The sequence below is a fragment of the Dendrobium catenatum genome, unplaced genomic scaffold (genome assembly GCF_001605985.2).
Source record: "Dendrobium catenatum unplaced genomic scaffold, ASM160598v2 fragScaff_scaffold_984, whole genome shotgun sequence".
Taxonomy (NCBI): domain Eukaryota; kingdom Viridiplantae; phylum Streptophyta; class Magnoliopsida; order Asparagales; family Orchidaceae; genus Dendrobium; species Dendrobium catenatum.
Window position 1 is genome coordinate 59,052 of NW_021319446.1, and position 14,712 is coordinate 73,763.

The 14,712-nt window shown below is 37.3% G+C and overlaps 1 protein-coding gene across 1 annotated transcript in view; it reads right to left on the reverse strand.

The window, feature by feature from the left end:
- Positions 1-12,344: 12,344 nt before the first annotated feature.
- The window catches only part of LOC110098478 (5'-3' exoribonuclease 3), a gene marked incomplete in the record, with an annotated part of 29,778 nt that continues 27,410 nt past the window's right edge, over positions 12,345-14,712 (reverse strand). The window contains 3 exon segments of the mRNA XM_020825319.2: positions 12,345-13,219; positions 13,301-13,380; positions 14,630-14,705. Of these exon segments, the coding sequence (XP_020680978.1) occupies positions 12,541-13,219; positions 13,301-13,380; positions 14,630-14,705 (835 nt within the window).

Below are 14,712 nucleotides of genomic sequence, written 5' to 3' on the forward strand. Positions count from 1 at the left end.
TGGAAATCATAGCAGACGAGATAGCATTAATGCAGCTTCCACTATCGATAATGACTTTGCAGTTCCTATCATCAATTTTGGTGAAGGTGTGAAAAATAGAAGTTCTACGCCAATCGTCACTCGGCTTGGATTGCGACAAAGCACACCTAACAACTTGTAACTCAACGTGATTCAACTTTTAGAGACAATGCATCACAGTAGTGTCCTCTTCACAGAAGGAGTTCTCATCATCAATGTGATGCACCAACTCAGTATCAAGTTCATCCTTGTCCTTGATAACATCTTCAATTATGGTGACCTTATATGGGTTGGAACATTATGAGGCAATGTGTCCATACCATGACACCTAAAACACTTGGTTTCAGAGTTTGTTTTGGGTGTCTCACGCTCAGAAGATTTACCCTTGTAATCAGGGCAGTGTTGGAATTGACCTGCAATGGGTCATCCAGTTATAAGACCATAAGGTTTATTTTGAGACTGACTAGAGGATGTTTTGAATGGATGTGGTCAGGAATCTTGGTTCCTAGAAGGGGGATGAGTTCTCAACTCTTTAAGGTCAAGCACTAAGTTGTAGGCTGCTTCCAAAGTAGTAATCCTTCTAGCAAAAAGTTTGTTACGAAGGTCTTTCCTAAGGCCAGCTCTAAACATGGATAGGATTTGGGCAGGTGTAGTGGTCTCTTCGCCACTGCAACGAATCATGTAGTCATCGAAGGCAGAAATGTAGTCTTTCACAGGTTTACTACACCGAATCAGTATGTTCCATCTATCTAAAAGTCTGGGGTAGTAGGACGAAGGGAGGTACTTTTGCTTGAGCTCTTATTTTATATCTCATCAGTCAGTGATGGGATACTCGCCATGTGCCTTGCACATGTTTTCTAGGTTCGCCCAATATTGGCTAGCTCTACCAGTAAGCTTCATCTCAGCAAACCAAACTTTCCTAGCTTCTGAAATATTGTACCACTTGAAATAACTATCCATTCCCTTAAGCTAGTCCAGAAAAACTTGGGGGTGAAGGGTGCCATCAAAGGAAGGGGCATCTATTCGGATATTCTTGAGTAACTGATCGTCATTATCTCTCCAAGTCAGGTCATGACCTACAGGTTCCTGATTGGGTCTATGATGGTTATGGCTGTAAGGGTCTCGTGGGAATCCGTTATCAGTTCGTGTCTCTTCAACATAAGGGAAAGGAGGCCTAGAACGGGTATACATTGTCGAGTTCCCTAATATTATAATGTGGTCTAGACGCTCTCCAGCTTGTCGTCTAAAGTCAGCTAACTCTTGTCTTGGGTTTCTCTAATTTGTTGGGTCACAATTCCTAGTTGACCTACAATTAAGTCTAAAGTACGTTGAATTTGCTCAGAGGTCCATTGACTCAAATTAAGTAACTAATGCAGACACAACAATAAGAAAAATATGTTTTATGAGATTGGCGGATGCAACCTAAGACGTCTACTAAATGCGTATGTCGGAAATCCTAGAATGAAACTAGTATGCAACCATGCTCTAATACCAAGATGATGTGATACAAATAGGAATTGCAAGGAATTAAGAAAAATGTTGTAAAGCTTTCCATCTAAAGATTAATGTATCACAAGGTTTTACTTTAGGAATTCTCAATTGTAGTTTGCTTTGGCATACGATTACAAGCTAGGGTAACAAGACAATTAAAATAGTAACCCAAAAGTAAATTAAGACTAGTTATGCCGTAACAAGAATCATCAGATTAATATCTAGAACATTCACCTTGAGAATTTAATCGGAATTAAATAAGAGAATTTGATTTTTGAATTTCAAATCAATGGAGGGAAGAGGAGGGAAAGGTGGATTTAATTTCCTTCCTTAGACTTGCAATTAGGGAATGTATTAAACAAGAAAAGAGGAGAGAAGCGGGCGGCCAAGAGAGAGGAAAGGGAGAGGGGGTGTCCACACTCAGTGAATGTGTCTAAGGTGCAATGAATGTGAGAATATAGAATTAAATCCAAAATTAATTTCATATTGGATTTAATTAGGATCTCTTCCTAACATAGGTTATGATTAATTAGAAAGATTTTGAAATTCAAATTCTTTAGAATTTGAATTCCTAGACTTTCCAAATTAACAAAGGTTAAATAAGGAAAATATTAATGGGTAATTTGAATTTGGGATCTAAGGGATTGCGGGGGAATAGACCGGCGGCTAGGGTTAGGCTGCGGTTTGGGTGGAGGGCGGGTGGATGGCCGATAGGTATGGGGAAGAAGAAGGGGATTTCGGCTGTAAGACGGGGAAGGAGGAAAGAGAGGTGGTGTCATGGGAAGAGAAGGAGAAATAGTGAAGAAGAAAACCACGAACTTGGATCCCTCTGGAGGCTGGTGGGTATTGTGCTATCCTCCCCACGAAGTTTCACTCAAGAACTCTCAAACTCACAATAGAAAAAAGGGCTGAAATTTTCATTCATCAAATCATCCCAATATAATAGAGAGGGCCCTTATATATAGGCCTCCACATAACAAAAGAAAAGGACTAAAGTGCCCTCCAGGCTACAACATCAAACTAACTACCCATAGGAATAAAATAGGAAAAATTGAAATATAAAATAAAACAATACATAAAAATGTATCAAAAATAAAGGCTCCTAATCATAGCAATCGATCTATGGTGCCTCCTCTGATAAATGCGTCAAAATCTCCTGCTGATGCCCCCATCACTTGTTTCAAACTTTAATTTGATTATAATAATCAAACCTCGGGTTTAAATTATTAGGTTCGAACAAGATTCAAACATATACTGTGGTATGAACCTTATTCAAACTTTAGTTTGAATCTCTTACCATCGTTAAAAGTTCATTTTCAAACCTAGGGTCCTATTATAATGCTCAAATCTCTTGTTTCAACCAACTATCAAAATCTCCTTTTTCCTTCATAAAGGATTGCTGAAATTGCAAGGGTCAATGAATGCATTCTACTTCAAATAAGGAAGCAATGTTTGCTAAATGCATTGAAAAAATATTAGTATGGCACGATAAAAGGCCTTTTCATCCAAAATAGACTTTAGGGGATATTTCTTTTCAACACAAAATATGAGTATATTTTCCAAATAACCCCATATATATATATATATGCAGTGCAATGCTTTATGGAGCTGAATGTTGGCCATTAAAAGAGAAGCATAATATTAAGTTAAGTGTTGCAGAGATGAGGATGCTTAGGTGGATGAGTGGCTTGACCCTTAGAGATAAGATACGAAATGAGCATATACGTGAAAAGGTTGGAGTAGCTCCAATGGAAGATAAGATTAGAGAGAGTCGTCTTAGATGGTTTGGTCACATTAAACGAAGGCCTCCCGATGACTCAGTTAGGAAAGTTGAGGTATTAGATTTGACTTATGTAAAGAAAGGTAGAGTTAGACCTAAAAAGACTTGGTTATAATATATTAGAAATGCTTTCTTTATTAGACTTAAATGAGAATTTGACTTTAAACCGGACACAATGGCGAAAAAGGATTCATGTAGCCGACCACACGTAGTGGGACAAAGGCTTGATGTTGTTGTTGTAAGTTTTTTTTTTTTTTTTTTTGGGGCACGTGGGACCCACCTTCATTTTTTTATTGAGAGTTTTTTTTTCAAAAAAAAAGGAAGGGGCGGCAGTTCAGTCGCCCCTCTAATTGATTTTTTTTTTCTTTTTTTTAAAGAATATTCCTAGCATCTTTTTGGAATATTCTTAATCCCAAAGAATATTCCTCCCTCTTTTCCCTATAAATAGTCCCCTAAGACAAGTGGAAAATTACTCCTCTCCTACTTCTTTCTTCATCTTTCTTACAGTTGAGATTTTCCACTATTTTTCATAGGTGACTTTCCCTACACAAAATCAGTGCCCCTCTCCTTGTGTAAAAGTTGGACTTTTTATAATCGTTCCTTTTATTTCTCCTTAAGCGTTCTAACTTTCTTAGAGTTTAGGCATTCCCCTATTTTCAATAGGTGACATCACCTACTCAAATTCAGGGCCCCTCCTCTTGTTTAGAAGTTATAATTTTTTTAGTCGTTCCTTTTCTTCTCCTATGATCTTCTTCTTACTTTGGAGGCATTCAACTATCGTAGATAGACAACATTCTCCTATCAATCTTTAGTGCCCCTCTCTTGTGTAGAATAAAATTTTTTCCTCCTTATTCATCTTTTAAATTTTTCTTCTTACATTGGAGGTATTTCACTGTCGGAGATAGGCGGCATTCTCCTATCAAGCTTCAGTGCCCCTCTCTTGTGTAGATGAAGTTACGATTAGAGCTTACTCTCCCACTGAATTGTCCTTGACATAAGAAGATCAAATGCTTCTTACATGCGAGGGTGATTTGAGAAGATCTTATAGTAATAATACCCGAGAGGAGAAATAATGATTCTCAATAGATGGAAAGAATTTTGATAATGTTTGGACAAAATTTGGTGACGATCGATGGCCAAGTGAACGTGTGGCGATGATCGGTGATTGGGTCGAAATTCATTGGCAGTTGATGACCGAGTGGAGAATTGAAGGAGAGAGTTGGCGGGTGTGCTACTATCAGTAGTTGAGCGAGAAACTAATAGTGACTGATATTAAGTAAAGGACCGCGGCAGACTTCAAACGAAGGGTCAATGATGGAGGGTATCCAGTGGCATTTTACTAAGGCAATATACATCCATAATGAGGTGTGTCTACATTATATATCTCTGATTCAAAGAGTCGAAGCAGTGTGTTATGCCAGCATTCTAGCAACATACTAACACTGTTAACTGAGTGGAGGCCTAATAATGATCAGGTTATGTCCTTTCTTTGAAGAAGTTGTAGGAGATGCTTGTGTGTGCAGAAGATGAGACGTCACTTAAATTCACCAAGGATATTTGATTGTTTTGAAGCTTCTTGCTGCTTGATGATATTAGCTTGTACGGATGATGTCAATGTACTTTTTAATTTCAACTTCTACTAATAATAAATATACATCTAAATCTGAATTTATGTAGCTCCATTGATATTGTATACGAAGTTCAGAACTTGTCCCTTGGAGGAATCTGAATTGTTATTGTATCTTTGAGACATACCTTGATATATTGCATAATATACTTTTTTGAGGCTTTTTAGCCTGCTAAAAATCTTCATATGAGTGATAATTTTATCAATCATTTGCTTGTATAGAATCTTTATAGAGAGAATATTATTCATCAGAGCACTGGTTGATGATGTTGACCTTTATGGAAGAGGTTGAGAATCCATCAAGAATATATGACCTATCCGATGTTATATGTCAGAGCCCTGCTCAATGACGTTAACTTATATGAAATAGGTTAAGAGAATCCACCAAAGATGTATGACATATTCAAGGTTATATGTCAGAGCCCTGCTCGATGACGTTAACCTATGTGGAAAAGGTCAAAAAAATTTTCTAAGGATGTATGACCTATCAAAGGTTGTATGTCAGAGTACTGTTCGATGACATTAACATATATAGAAGAGGCCAAGAGAATCCACCAAGTATGTATAACCTATCCGAGGTTGTATGTCAGAACACTGCTCGATGATGTTAACCAATATGGAAGAGGTCGAGAGAATCCACCAATGATATATGACGTATTCGAGGTTGTATGTCAGAGCCCTGCTCGATGACATTAACCTATGTAGAAGAGGTCAAGAAAATCTACCATGGATGTATGACCTATCAGAGGTTGTATGTCAGAGCACTGCTCGTTGACATTAACCTATATGGAAGAGATCGAGAATATCCACTAATGATGTATGACCTATCTGAGATTTTATGTCAGAGCCTTTGCTCGATGATGTTAACATATGTGAAAGAGGTTGAGAGAATCCACCAAGGATGTGTGACCTATCCAAGGTTGTATGCCAAAGCATTTGCTCTATGACATTAACCTATGTAGAAGAGACTGAGAGAATCCACCAAGTATGTATGACATATCCAAGTTTGTATGTCAGAGTACTGCTCGATAACGTTAACATATATAGAAGAGGTCGAGAGAATCCACCAAGGATATATGACCTATCCAAGATTATATGTCATAGTCTTTGCTTGATGACGTTAACATGTGTGGAAGAGGTCGAATTAGATCCCCCTGTGATCAATTTTGCCTTAATTGGGAGGAGGTGAATACTACATATATCTTGAATCAAATGTGAAGAATGATTTATCTTTAGACCGTTACTGCCTTTTTGAGGTTGAGATTAAGACATTGCCTAAGGAGTAGAAGTACAATAAGGGAATATCTAAAGCTTGAAATCTTCGCATTTGGTAGAAACTTTATGAAAATATTTTCTCAAAATATCATCTTGGATGTTGGAAATATTGGAGAAATTTTATTGAATGTTATTGCTGGCAAGGTTGCCCCCAAGTCCATATCTAATTTCCCCGAATTTAAGAGAAAATTGGTTGATGTCAAGATATTGACATAAACTAATTTTGAGATTGGAGCAATAGTTTCCCCCCAGTTAGGAACGATGTTTCCACATATGGCATCAAACTGTTGCATCCTAGAGTATTCACGGCCGTAGAGAAATAAAAAGTTTAACATCTTAGCATTTGTACGAAGTTCCAGCATGCAATCAGATAAAAAAAGAGTGTGCGACATTCACAAGGAGACGCCAAGATTTTTATGTGAAAAACTCCTAAAAATGAGGAAAACCCACGGGGCCTAACCCAGTTTGAATGAATTAACTAGTATTTGTAGTTAATTACAAATGAGGCCCTTCCTTGTGGGAAGACCTTAGCTTGATATACATCCTATATAGTACATTACGTGGTGAGAATGTAAAGAATTATTATTGATGGGTTTGTTTGGTCGAAAGGACCATATTCGGTGGACGACAGAGCTCGGAAGGATCGTAGTCGGCGGGCGATGGAGGTCATAAAGACTGTTGTGTGGCGACGGAGGTCAGAAGGATGACGTTAGGTAAAAGTCTAGCAATGGACATAAGTCCAACGTCTGATAGAAGTCTGAAGAATGTCCGGTGACGGGCAGAAGTCCGACAACGGGTAGAAGTATGACGAAATTCCAGTGACAGGTGGAAGTCCAGCATCCGGCAGGAATCCGACGACAGGCAGAAGTCCAGCATTGGGTAGGAATTCAGTGACGGGTGGAAGTCCAATGTCGGATAAGAATCCAGCGACAGGTGCAAGTCCGGTGTTGGGTAGAAGTCTGTCAATGGATAGAGTATGACGTCGGATAAAAGTTTGGCGAAAGTCCGACATATGGTAGAAGTCCAGCATCGGGTAGAAATTCGACAAAGAGCGGAGGTCAGACTTCAGGTAGAAGTCCAACATTAGTCGGCGGCCGGGCAGAACTCCAACGTTAGATGGCATTTGGGCAAAACTCCGACGTTGGTAGGCTGCCGGGTGAAAGTCTGGTGGTGGTCGAGGATGAGTTTATTTCTTCTCTTCCTTGCTTCCTTCTCTTCTCTTCTTTCTTGGACCTCATTTTGACTTTACTTTGATCTCCTTCTCTTCTCTTCTACTCCTTTTACTTCGGTCCCCTCTTAAGAGAAATGAGGGGCTATTTATAGTTTTCTGAGGATGGCATGACCAGTAAATAGGAAGAAGATTGGGGATAAATTGGAAGTGGTTTGAATGGACAGCCGATGTTGAATCCCTTGATCGTGGACTGTTTACTTAGCATTTGAAGGCTCTAATGATATCAGAATTTGACAATCTTGGGCGTCTTGTCCATAGCTACTAGCATCGTGCTCCTTTCCCTGAACGTCGTGGTGTAGCTCTCAGTAATGGATGAAGTCAGTTCTTGTAGAAGCCATTCTCCTTTGCGCTACTTAGGCCTCGTTTGATTCCTGTTCATCTTTTTCATAAGGAGGTAGAAAAGCCATTGCTGAAGAAAAGACGTTCTAAAAAAATTTATTTGGGAAACGTGATATCAGTTTGGTTACATTTTTCTTAATGCTGCCACAATACTAAAACCTCTACTATAACCACAAAAGACAAATTTGCCCTCTAATTACCCAGACCATCGTCCCTTCTTCAATGGCTATCACCTTGACAAACCGGTTGATTGCTGCTATGATGATGAAGAAGGACGATTCTTGTGGCAAGGTAAATACATCTGTTTTAAAGCCATTAAAAGTTAGAGGGCATCGAGAGGATTAATTTGAATTATTTAATTTTTTTCCCAATAGGCAGCATGCGAAGAGGTAATCTCCAAAGTTTGGAAAAATTGGTTGTTTTCCAATTGACAGCATACGAATAGAAATATATGAAGTCTAGAATAATCTTTCTGTTATTAGCATTTCTGGATGGGTTCTTGTATGTAATCTTTTCCTATGTTACAGACATTATTTTCATGCTTCAAATTGGAACTTCAAGATCATGTTATTGCCAACAAAACCAGTACATACATGTAAACTAATTCTGTCAACCTCGTTTGATTCCCCGGCTCTATTATCTCATTTTTAACGTAGCTTTCAAAACGGCAAATGGAGAAAAAATGTTCTTCTCAAATCGGCGGAAATACGAAGGTTCAACAGACATTATTTTGAAGAAGCGGTGTTACCAAACAACAAAATAATCCTTTTTTTACCGATTCGAACCGCAGAGGGATAAACTACGGAGAAACAAACGAGGCCTAAGTATGATTGCAATGAAATTTTTAGTTCTTCAAATAACATATTTTCTTTTAGAATAAATATTTTATCAGATAATGAAATTCTAAAATCAACAATCCAATGTCCATGTTAACATCTTAACACCAACTTCTGTTTCCACAAAATAAATTACTTTTTTTCAAGCCAAAAGATATGAACGCTTACTTAGAATGCATTAATATGTTATCAACTATGATTCTTGATCAGCATTGATTCTTTAAATTATATATTCAAGTAAACCATAATAAACCACTACTCCTAAATAGTCATTAGCATCTAAATTTTAATAAATTATATGTAAATTGTCTTCATTATCTTCATATATACAATGCAAACAGAGCATAGAAGCATGCTCATAAGAATGAATCAATATCTGCTTTACTAATTTCTCCTTAAACCATCTTCTTCCTCCTCTCTATTTTTTCTTTTTCTGTTTCATTTCTACTCTCTGTTTCTGTAGGAAAACAGCTCAACCAAATTCAAAAAACTTATGAATCAAGCCCTTATTTCCTTCTCCTAATTTATATTACATTAACAGAAAATTTTTGTTTCAGGATTTCTTCATAAAGTGTGTGCGAGTAGGAGTACAAATGCTCAAACAATATGACATAGTGTTGAAAGAAGATGAAATTTGAATAAACTACAATCATAAGTCCAATATTACCAAACACTATCTACTAATTCATAAACACAAAAATAACTTCTTTGTTCAACTAAATTTATTTCAATGACAGGAATATAAACTACAACAAATATAACAATCAACAAATATAACAAATTCAAATACAATATAACATTCTCAACATCACATCTCATCTGCACGCCTGAAACATAAAAATATAAATTAAGACTCATTATCTACTTCATCAACAATAACCTAAACAAACATAAAACATGATTCCTTCAGAATTTTAAAAAATAACTAGCATTTATTAGACAACTGTAGTACCTGCTAAAGTTGTACAACTTGTATTTGAATGATGTTGTGATGTTTTTTACGATTTATTTGAGAAGCGGCTAGCATTAAACTATAACGTGGGAAAATGATAATAAAAAAATACTTTTGGTTGACTGATGCATCTACTTCTTTTTTGAGAATGATAAGACATGTACAATTTATTATTATTTACTTTAATGATATTATAAGTTATTTTGAAAATCCCTAATTCTAGCTCTAAATACTGCTCTCAGCTAGAAAGGCCACCTCTTAGATCTCTGCCTTTTAGACAGAACTGCTGTTGGACTTCCACCAGTTGACTATGATAATCTACATCTTCAACTTATAAAACAAAAAAGACTAAAGAATTATGCGCGGCGAAAACAACAATCAAGTGAGTGAATAGTAAATATACAATAATCCACAATTGCAATTGCTCACTTAAAAAGATTGATTTTTTGTTATTGGACGGTGAGAATAATATTAGTTCACACAATTGCTTCACCAAGTGCTAATCCAAATATCATCATCATTCAAACATTTGCAAGCTCAATCATTATGAAATAAAATAATTAACACTGCTCAACCAGTCATAACAATTACAGCTAAAGAAATTTTTAATATATAATTCTATCACTAATACATTCTTTACAATACAACAACAACAACATCAAGCCTTTGCCCCACTACGTGGGGTCGGCTACATGAATCCTTTTTCGCCATTATGTCCGGTTAAAAGTCAAATTCTCATCTAAATCTAATAAAGAAAGATTATTTCTAATATTTTCTAACCAAATCTTATTAGGTCTAACTCTTATCTTTCTTAACATAAGCCAAATCTAATACCTCAACTTTCCTAACCGGGTCATCGGAAGGCCTCCGTTTAATGTGACCAAACCATCTAAGGTGACTCTCTCTAATCTTATCTTCCATTGGAGCTACTCCAACCTTTTCACATATATGCTCATTTCGTATCCTATCTTCAGCTCTAAAGGTCAAGCCACTCATCCACCTAAGCATCCTCATCTCTGCAAAACTTAACTTAGTATTTTGCTTCTCTTTTAATGGCCAACATTCGGCACCATAAAGCATAATACATTCTTTACAATAAAATAAAATAAACCACCTGAATTTCATATCCAAACTATTCTTCAAGTTTAAAATAGCAAGACAGCTTAACATATAGAAGGGCTATTCTGAAACAAATTCTAAGAAGTCCAGTGCTAAACTTAGAAGGGGCCGGATGAATGTATGAATATTAGTTCGGCAAGAAAATCACGGAATTTGAAAAAAAAAACATTAACACAGGCATTCAGCTACTGATCCAATTAGAACAAATAAAATGGACCAACACAATCATTTAACCAATTAACCGATTGAATTAACTCAGCCATACACATACTAAAGTAATAAATGAGAAGAATATTAGTGAATAAAAAACCAGTAAAAAAAACATAGATACTAATTTAATAAATGAAAAGAATAATAGATTAGGCAAATCAACTTAGGCCTCATTGAAATGCAAAATGCGTTATTGTTAAGCCACTTCGTCAATGCTGCTCATTCAAATGCAGAAATAGTGAGTACAAAACCATCTCGTGCTCTTCAAAACATACAAAATCCCAAATCAGATACATTATTTCATTATTATTTCATTTATGAAAGCATTCGGAACCTCAGAAGACCTCTTAAGAGGATTTGCAACTCATTAGCCAGAGGTAAGTTACTATATACCACCGCTGAAGAAGATTGGAATGGAGAAAGCAAAAGTTTACCTTGGACTGTTGAGTTGATGGTTTCGGTGAGAGGAAGATGGATGAGTTTCGTTTGTCGGGACCGAGAGGGAGATTAGGGCCTGCTGTGTTCGCCGAGAGTGAGATGAGCGGCTACTGTGTTCGGTGATAGCAACATGAGCGGGAATAACTGTTGTGCTCGACGAGAGAGAGGAGTGGAAATCGTGAGGGAGAAATGGAGTTGGACGAGGCGCTAGAAGAGGTCACTCGGGGCAAATTATAACATCGGGTCACCGGAATTTTTTTTTGTTGGGACATCCATTAAAAATTTGTCACGTGGCCTGTACTTTTACTCAAAAAAATGCAATCAAAAGTGTAGGTAAAACACAGTCAAAGTACATCTAAAGCACAGTCAAAGCGCAGGCCACATGATGAGTTCTTATTGGATGTCCGGACCTATTTCTAGGTCTGATGATCGGACCTAATAATTTGCTGTCGCTCGGAGATGTGCCGATGGACGCGCAAATGTTGTGTGGGTAAATTTGACATTTCCGTGTGTAAACAAAGGTAGTAGAAGGAGTAAGCTGCAACCTTCCGTCTTTTCAGATAGGCATAAATACGTCGTTGTACAGAAACGAAGTTTAGAGAAGTAGTGGTAGCAAACACATATCTGTAACTGTTTTCGGCGATTCAAAACGAAAACGGCATAATAAAGTGCAAAACAAACGAGGCCTTAGTGTGTTTTTCTCCTACTTTACACTTAAAAGAATTATGTAGTAGTAATTCTGACAGCTTATTGGTAGCTTCTTTTATTTTCAAAGTGCTTGATTATTTGTCATTACAGCCTTTTTTTGAATCATAAGAAGAGAGCCAAGAAGTTGATTCTTTTAAAAATATGATTTAGAGAGAATCCTTACACATTTTTAATCTTGTAAATTAGTTGATTTTTATCTGTGTAAAATTTCCTCCATAGAAAGCTTAATTATTGAATAATTTACAAACATGGTATGATTTACTAGCACTTGCAGGGTCTAAGTGAAGAACTGTGAATGAAAAAACATTTTTTTGTTATAATTTTTTTATAAACATTAGGTCTATCCAAAATCAAATTGACATAATAAATCCAATTGAAGAAAAGCAAATGTTACAAATACAAATTTTACAGTCAAATGTTACATTCCAGTTCTGCTAAAACCCTCTTAAATAAAAAAAAGTTGAATAATGCTCATTGTGCTTCAGGCAGGCAATTGGTCATATCCTTCATTAATCTCTAGTAATGGCCATAGCCGGGTGGCGGCGGAGGCCGAGGCGTCGGCCTCCTGTTATAGCCTCTATCTAATACAACATACCTATTATTATCCATTTGCTGCAAGTTAGTATTTGTTCTTCCCACAGGAGCTTGACTTGAAGGTCCTCTCCTAGGATCATACTGTGGATTCCATGGCTGCTGGAGTCCATACGCACGGAAACCACCATAGTCATCCCTATATCCCGACCGTGGAGGGAAGCTACCATGAATAGGTTGCTGGACTACATTTCTTGCGGCGACGGGGTACGCCGATGCACCATACTGTAGGTGGCTTGGAGCAGGGGCTCTTTGCTCCCAGTGTCTACTGTGCTGTGGAGCTTGAGGTCTACTACCATATTCATTTCTTTCGAATTGACGATTTTCGTGTCGCTCGTAACGATAAGTTGACGCAGAAACAACACCGTACCGTTGCGACTGGCCGACGGAATGTTGCTCTGCTCTGACATCAAATGAATGTTGCCTTCCATTTGGATGTGGAAATGAAGCAGAAGAATGTGGATTATGTGATGGTGGATGAGCCTGCCTTCTAGCCTCAATATCATTGAGCTCTCTTCCCGTTCGAATTTGCAAGCTATTTGTGACTAAACGATGAGCTGCGTCGCCAAGTTGTCTACCGGAGAAAGATCCTGGAGGGTTTTGCCTGGATAGGCTATTGTAGTTTAAAAAACCTCCAAACCTGAGATAAACAACTAATTGTATTATTGAGTAAAATGGTCAATACCTTCCATTTTCAAAGGGTCTCCTGCCTGTATCTTCGTGCCAGAGAACAGGCGCCGGCTTCAAATCACCCATAGTAACAGTCTGAAACCAGAATAGAATAGAATAAGATGACCAGTTTTGAAATTGACTGATAAATTGTTAGTGCTGTAAAACATGGTCTGTTCAATCGAAAAACTAATCACGTCATCAAAGATATAACATTATAACCATGGATTACTAAAGCTATCAATATGGCATAGACAAACTACCTGACTACACAGACCAAGCAAAAATATATATAAAAAGAAAATCAAAAAAGGCTTTCAAAAAAAAAAACCACCCTCAAAGAGATAATAACAACAAGAGGAAAATTCTGTCACAAACAAATGCAGAAATTGGCAGTAAAATGATTATTTTCTACAAAGGTTCATGCAAACACAGACTGCACCACATGAACATTACCAAAAAGCTGTACGCAGAAAGGAAACCTCCAGAATGTAATTATTAATTAAAGAGAGAAAAAGCTCAATTCTGATAGGAAATACTTGAGTTCGCAAGTAACCCTAAGGGTAATATTTGAGTTCGCAAGCAAACCTATCACTTATTGGTGAAAAACAGTGAGAATAATGCAAAATCTGGGTGAAAACAGCCCAAAACAATATATTGCAGTAAGAAAATCAAAGCCAAACAATAAGGAAAACAAGATACAAGAGATCCTCAATTCGAGAGGAGAATCGTCTCTCTCAAATCTCTAGACAAGAGAGTCTAGAGCCCAAGTCGCCAAGAAATCCTGATTGAGAACAAATCAAAACATAATCCCTCCCTAAACATCTCATGCTCTTTAATACAAAAACTTTCCTAATCTAATTTCCCTCCCAAGCCCTAGCTGCCCCCTCCTTTTCAATTTGAGTTCAAGTGGACTAGTGGGGCCCTCACTATGGGTGGGCAAGGCCAAAGAAGGTGGATAGTTTCCGCCTCCTGTAATAGATCTGAGGGCCGGCTGGGCCGGTTCAGGGTGAACCAGCCAAACAAATTCATTAATATGTTTTTATGCATTTTAAACATTTTCCAATGCATTAGATGAAAAAACAAATCTAAGTGATTGTTTGCCATGGCTTAAGCATATCATACAAACATATGTAAAGCAATCCCAAACCAACTGGTTATAATAGATGCATGCATCCGAAATTGAACTCCATTCAGAAGCATAAATAAATGTCACAAGGAGTTTCAAATAGCCAAAGAAGTATAACGATTGACAAACTTATGGAAGAAGTACAAGGAAAAAAGAAGGGCTACACAACTGAGAAAACAAACAGTAATGCTGACACATATCAACATCTATAAATACCTTTTTAGGGAATACAACCCCTGACGGTGGTTGAGTAAGGTGTTTGTGAGCATCTGGAAATTTGTATATTGCACAACTGAACA